General features: G+C 42.6%; 1 protein-coding gene across 1 annotated transcript; it reads right to left on the bottom strand.

Moving 5' to 3' along the window:
* Positions 1-870: 870 nt before the first annotated feature.
* On the bottom strand, positions 871-1,275 carry PHALS_04116 (uncharacterized protein; the record flags this gene model as incomplete). The annotated part of the gene is made up of 2 exons (XM_024722123.1): positions 871-999; positions 1,168-1,275. 2 exons carry the CDS (start codon positions 1,273-1,275, stop codon positions 871-873), a joined length of 237 nt encoding a protein of 78 aa, XP_024573232.1.
* Between the last annotated feature and the right edge of the window lie 5,609 nt (positions 1,276-6,884).

Below are 6,884 nucleotides of genomic sequence, written 5' to 3'. Positions count from 1 at the left end.
CAAGTACGAGTTAGCGGATCGCAATCCGCTTACTCCAAGAGTAATTATTGCCTTAACCAGGGCTAATTAGCTATCCCGTTTAAAATTCAAAACTGAATTTTATTTATTTTAATTTGCGGCAAAGTCGCCTAATTCTAAATGTTAAGATCTTCCTAAACCTTAACACATGCCTAACTACTGGCTACCTAGCCCCGTACCGTATTCTTGTTCGGGTGTGGTCACGCTGTGTACATCTCGTGTGACCCCCCTCCTATTACTAGGGTACGTGTAATCCCGTTACATTTCACTATATCCGTTTGATGTTTTGCACGAAATAAAGCGTCATTGACACCAAACGACTTACTTCGATCGACAGTGACGGATGGTTTTAAAAAGGAATTGGTCGTTTTTAAAGCACACTCCCATATTTGGAGGTAACACTCATAGCGGATGTCTTGCCACAACGTCAGGATATCAATTCTGCAAAGGATAAAAACGATCATATTCTAAAAAGACAAGCTCCTTACAATCGATACCAGTACCCTATGGATGCCCTAGATCTCTGACTCATCCTAACAGAGGACACGATCAATTCATTCTCCGGAATCGAGGATTTTGCCTTCGTACAATTCCTATCACACATCCCTTATTCCATAGAGCAATGAGAGCTTTGATTTGAGGAAACAGGGAGCACAAACATCTCATAGGGCTACCTCCGTAAATGTATTTACGAGTTAATACACTTCATTTCCTTGGCTCGTTGAACTTTACTGCTTTGCACAGTGGAAGCACCAAACGATATTGCTAATTCAGCAATACATTGAGAAGGTGACAATTATGGGCGATCTGTCCAAAGACACCACGACCAACTATTTTACTTGTTTTTAATAGTCACCTGTCTTTATCGGGGCTTTCCCAGAAAACCGCGGCACTTAGAATCACAGGATCAAACACACGGTCAGCATTATTTGTCCCACAAGGTAAATTCTCTTGGGACCTCAGCTTACGCCTGTGCTTAATCTACTCATGCGAGATACAATCTTAAAACCACAAGGTACAATTGCTACTATCTATCTTATCTAGAGACCGCAGGCTACTGCCGTTTCTGTATAGAAGTACTCTTAAGAAGCTTGAAAATGTTGTCATTAATTACTCCATTTCCGTACAGAAGGTATTGTAGTTTCATACCAGCGCCAAAAATTTCGTTAGCAGAAGTGAAAAATGACTCCTAAAGTTCACAAAGAGTGAATTGCGTGGTCCCAACCGTCTTTGACTTCCACCCGATTCGTAACTCATGACATATGTGTAGCGCCATAACCGAGAGTAAGCCCCTCTAAGACCAGACTTGGTCGGCTGGTGCAAAGCGTTTTCCACTGAAGCGTAAGGCAGCTTACCACGCTGTCAAGGGCCTTGAAGACTTTAAAAAGGTCATATTAAATTTTAATGTCTAGTGTTCCGACCGTCGCGCACTCGAGTGCTAATGTACGACGCCTCTGAAACTCTTTATGGTCCCACGAAGCCCAAAAAGTTGGTCTCGCCGATCAAAAATCTCCGGCTTTGACCCCCACTTCTTGATGATAAAGTCGTTACCCTTAATATTAGGTGCGTTGACCTTGACTTTTTCGAGATGCAATAGAACCCAGTTCACCCACAGTGGGTCGACTACACACTGCAACCTCGTTGCACTTATACCACTTGTAGTCAAATGGGCAATCAGTTCCTGAAAAGACTGAATGTGATGGTGGAACACGAGTTGTTCAACACTCCGTCCTCCAAACAAACATTATGTCCTGATAAGCTTGAGATTTTGTCTGATTGCAAAGCAGTAGCATGCTCTAAAATCTTGATCTTATGGAATGCATTGATGCTTTCCCGGAACTGAGAACACGCTTGTGCGACGCCTTTGAATTACCCCAACTTGACGTCGAGGGAGCGGAAATGGTACCAAGGCTTGAGGCTGCAATTTTGGAGCGTCCGCCCATACGTCTTCTCCTGAATGAGGAAAATTGAAATGACTGTAAATTAAATACATGCTTAGACGAAGCAACAGCGCGTTAGACTTGTGCATTTCAGAAATCGCGCCAAGAAATGGGTACTATCGTGTGGAACCTCAATTAACAAGACATTCTAAGCATGAGAAGACAGATGTTCGCACCGCGTAACTAGTGTATCGGATATGTCTTGTCCAACCGTTAGAAAATTATCCACGCCTAGGATTAACGAAGATTTATCGGTGGTAGACCCTTTTCCCGAAGAAATGACAGTAACCATCTCATAAAGGGCTCTAGACAGGTGCGACCTTCACTTTGACCAACTGCATCCACCTTGTCTCATTCAAGGAAGCAGTAGGTATCGTATCAAAAGTAAACAACAACTTCTGTCCGATAGGTCCAGTTTGGTTACGAGAGGAGGATGCTATACAAGGGCGAGAGAGGCGATGAATCTTAGCCGATCTGCAAAAGTGTAGGGTTTTTGGTACCATGTTGCTCGTAAATGTTTAATTTATTTAACGTCTAAGAGTCTACTTCTTTCTTGGTTGTGTGAAGGGAAGGGTTGCCCGAAGCCCACGCAAATATCTCTGAGTCCTGACAGGCGTGATGCGGCCAACTCAGTGAAAGCTTAGTTTGTTGCACTGCGCAACTTTGAGATCAATGATCTATAGATGCGACTCTCCCTATGCAGGGGTGGATCTCGCAGACCATGTTTTTCATTTTCAACTTCGAGATCCCAGGATTTGTGAAGCAGCGGTTAGTTTTGATAGATTAAGGGCGTAGCACAATAATGAGCGACACAGACTGCCGAAAACATTAGACAATACATGAAGTCAATGAAGATACTGTATAGATACGCATATATTGTGTATCTAGCAATGGGGGCGCTAAATTGAGTTAAGGCCTTTCTGAGAAGCTTGATGATGACTTTGACAGCGAAAAGTGTTGTCTCGCATTTAACCTATATTCGAAATACAATCTCATCTTATATATAGCATGGCTTAGATGCCATGAGCTATAGGACGATTGGAAGCCGAAAAGTATAAATCCACGTTGTTTTACCTGGTGGGACGTCGGTGATTCATCAACACACCTTTGCCTGAAAGGAGCCTTGGGCATAACAATAGCTTTGGTGCAGAGCCTGAAGTTGTTCACATTAGCTAGCAAAAAAAGCCAAGTACATTGATCAGAGATCCAAGTACAAATGCACCAGTGAGTCGTGGTCTCAGTCATGAAATAAGTGTAGCGATCAAGTATAGCGGTCTCCAGATTGTATCTCCGTTGAGACAACGATGAACGACGGTGGGCTAGGATCATCAGGTTTTTTTCTGGCAGGACGTTCGACAAACGCTGTAAGCTGGTGTCTTTTGTGTCAAGTCAAGTGCGATGGAGTCCGAAAGCGGCTGTGTGTAATGGTCTCCTGTGAAGACGGATCACTGTAAGGCCGCCGACCTTAACTAAGCTTCCTCTAAGCGAAAGAGCTTCGGCAGCCCCGCTGCAGTACCATTCTCTCATTCAAGCGTTGGAAATCAGTAAAAAAGTAATACTATGATGACCTTCAGCGCTTGTACGCCAAGAAGAATCACCGGGGTGAAGAGTTGGTTGCTTTTCGTAGTCAAATGGTGAAACTTTCTGATCAGCTCAATCATCTATCAAAGATCCTCTCGGAAGATACGATATTAGCTTACCCTCACAAAATGTAGGTTCTAGGTAAATGCGTTTAAAAATGGCCGAAATGCGCATCACAATTCCAACTCAGCACCTTGAACGGTCCAATGATTCTTTGCAAAAGCTTCTTGCTTTGCAAGTTGGACACTGCATGTTTAGGTAGATTTGTCGTGGTAAATGTTTAAGGTCATTGACCTTATGTACCTTCTTGTTCTTCCTTCTGCTCGTATCTGCTTGTTCCTTTTGCAGATCCTGAGCTTTCGCAAATGCTTCTCGAACAAACTGAACAACGGCTTACTTCTCACATTAAAGTCATCGACGTGCTGTCCTTTACGACTTGTGATGCCGTTTTTGAGGTCTCATCGAGTCAAATTTCATTTTAACTCTGTGACAGCATTTAAATCTGACTGTGGCTTTATAGGCATAGTTCCTACCCCGCTTAAGGTAGCACCTTGGAAGCAGGTACATTAAGAAGACGAAACCATAATTTGCATTAAGTGGCGAACGACCCATCGAGACATGCGTGAAATTATTCAACGCAAACTCCGCAACAAGATGGAGAAATTCACTCCACACTTTAAACGACGTAGGGTAACTACGCATTACGTCCTCCAGGACTCGATTCACAAACTCTGTTGACCGTCCGTTTTAGAGTGTGCCTCTGTTGCCAGGGACAATTCGGTGCCCAAGAGTCCAAACAGTGCACGCGAGAACTATGACGTAAAACGGGTGACACGATCAGACACGATCTCGGCAGGATGGCTATGCAGACGAAAATCAGCGTCTACAAAGACCCATTGGGTATTTATGATATATCCTACAGTCGTGCGGGCGACTGAAAATGAGATGTTCGGAGCATTTGAGGATGCGTCAGGTCAACAATGGAGCATGTCGATTCACCGTAAGTTCGAATATATAAAATTTGACAAAGCGTAGAGATCAAGACAGATGATGGGCGTGATTTTGTGAGATCATATGTCGTTGGTATTATCGTGTTATGGGCCTGTAGAATATAATATTTACCTTTCCTCTTTACATTCGCTCTTCTCGCACAGTAAACAGATTATTTGTTTAACGGAGATTTCACTAAAACGAAGGCTTTTCTTGCTTCTTTCCTTGTCCCGAAAGAGCGAAGAGCTGCAAGAAGAGAAAATCACGCTGGACGACTCATGAAACATATTGCCGAGATCGCGGCCAATGTCGCGTGAGAAGTGCTCTAATCTTGTGTGCATTCGAAAATTGATATAGCTGTACAGAGTTCTCGTCACACTTGGTGTAAATGTCAATTCGAACAAATTCTGATATATCGATATTTATGATGATGATGCACTTTCAAAGAGAAGGAGTCCGTGGTAAGCTTAGGTTGCTAGCCGCACATTGAACACTAAGCCCGTAATGGACAGACGCATATTTCTGAGTTAGTCTGGATAAATTAGTCCGAACATAAGTGCTCTTGAAACAGTAGAGTAAGCTGGCAGTCATAGGTACCTTAAAGGAACGCGCATTCGCTCCTGGTAAAGTGCACAAAACTGAACTCTTAGCGTCTTTTAACGCGAATTCTGAGAGTCAAAACTTTTTCCATGCACAGTCCGCGGCGATCCTACTCTGCTGTAGCTAGGGTCGACAGCCTGTACTGCTCGACAGGAAGGTTATAGAAACGTGTGCCGATCATACCGTCCAACATGTGGTCAGAAATATCTAACGTCAAGCATTACAGCGAGGAGCTAGCCTTCTTTACATCGCATTCAAATGCATGAGCTTAACGCTTTTACTATCAGGCAAGAGTGCACAAATGCCTGGTGTCATGTTGTACTTGGTTATGGACAACAAACACGAGTCACACAATTTATTATATGCTTCACTGTCGCACTATCCAGTTTAGCAACAAACTGCCCAGAATCAAGCGCATCACTCACCGTCGCTTTACCTTGACTGTAAAGTGTCGCGAACAAATGGATCATTCCTTACAATGAAGATTGCTTTGAAGAAAAAGTTCAGCAATTTCAAAATCGACCAAGAGAAAGAGTTGTATACGAACCCATCACAAGGAATGGGAGCGTAGACAAGCGCAGACTAATTTCATTTTGATATACTAAATGACCACGGCGAGCGGCAACAAGGGATGACAAGTAGCGTAAATTACAAGCTAATTTATAAGGGAATATCTAATTCGCGAATAGCACCTGCAGAGTGAGAGGCCATCGGAAATCGATTGATCCATAGAGGCAAATGCACATGTAGCTAATGTCTATGCGAAAACTAAACTAGGATACATACAGTAAATTATCGTAGTGGGTAAAGGTGTTTCAATAAAAGAGATTGCTCGTCCGTCAATAGCGGCCAAGTGCAGATTCTTAACTGGGTCAGTTGAACATCTTTGAGATAAAGCCGCTAACTCAGATTGATTACCTTTGAGTATGCGCAGCAGTATATGCTAGTATCAACAATTATGACTTCATGTTTTTTTGTTTCGGTTGCACGTCCTTATCATCGAGCTAAATCTTTTGAACCTAATGCGCTCTCTTTAGTTTCTGTGCAACAATAGCTAAGTGTGTGCTTCGATTTGACTTCCCATTGTAAAAATGAGTAAGTTATTCTAGGAATTATATCTAGAAGTATTTGTTGTGTCTCGAACGAAAGAACAAGAAATCAACAGCTGTCCGATTTTCAGAATCAAAAATCAGGTTTTTGATCACATCTGATCCGTTTTGAAGCTTCTGTAAGAAATTGTAAAACTTGCCCAACAAATGGTGTTTCCTATCCTCTTTTACGAACATCTCTATATAATAGAGATCATTTTTATATCTGCGCGTCATCCAGGCATTTGACAAACTAAAATGTTGGCACATCCATTTGGTCCATGGAATGGAGCCGCCCTACACCTCGCACAGAGGAAGCTATGAATCTACGAGTCCGCGTAATGTTCGCACAAAAGCTGTTTTTTTCGCTCCAATGACGAGCAGAACCGAGAACCTTCCAAGATTTACTATTTTTGCTGTAATATTAAATTATAATAAATTAGTCTAACTTCACTTGATTCCATTTTTTTACAAGCGACAGGAATAAAATTAAATGGAATGTGCAGTACGTAAATAGCAAACGATGAGTCTTTCGGACGAAAACCTTACGGTGTCCCGTCGGTCACACTCGTACGACTGCTTTCATATCAGCCTGGAAGTACACTTTGGTACTTTACGGTTTCCCTCTCAGTCTAATAGTCAAGAGTGGCAATCGTGTAATGTGTAA

This window comes from Plasmopara halstedii (genome assembly GCF_900000015.1).
Source record: "Plasmopara halstedii genome assembly, contig: Scaffold_253, whole genome shotgun sequence".
In the NCBI taxonomy this organism is placed as follows: Eukaryota; Oomycota; class Peronosporomycetes; order Peronosporales; family Peronosporaceae; genus Plasmopara; species Plasmopara halstedii.
Note: the sequence above shows the minus strand (reverse complement) of the source record. Positions and strands in the feature narration are given on the sequence as shown.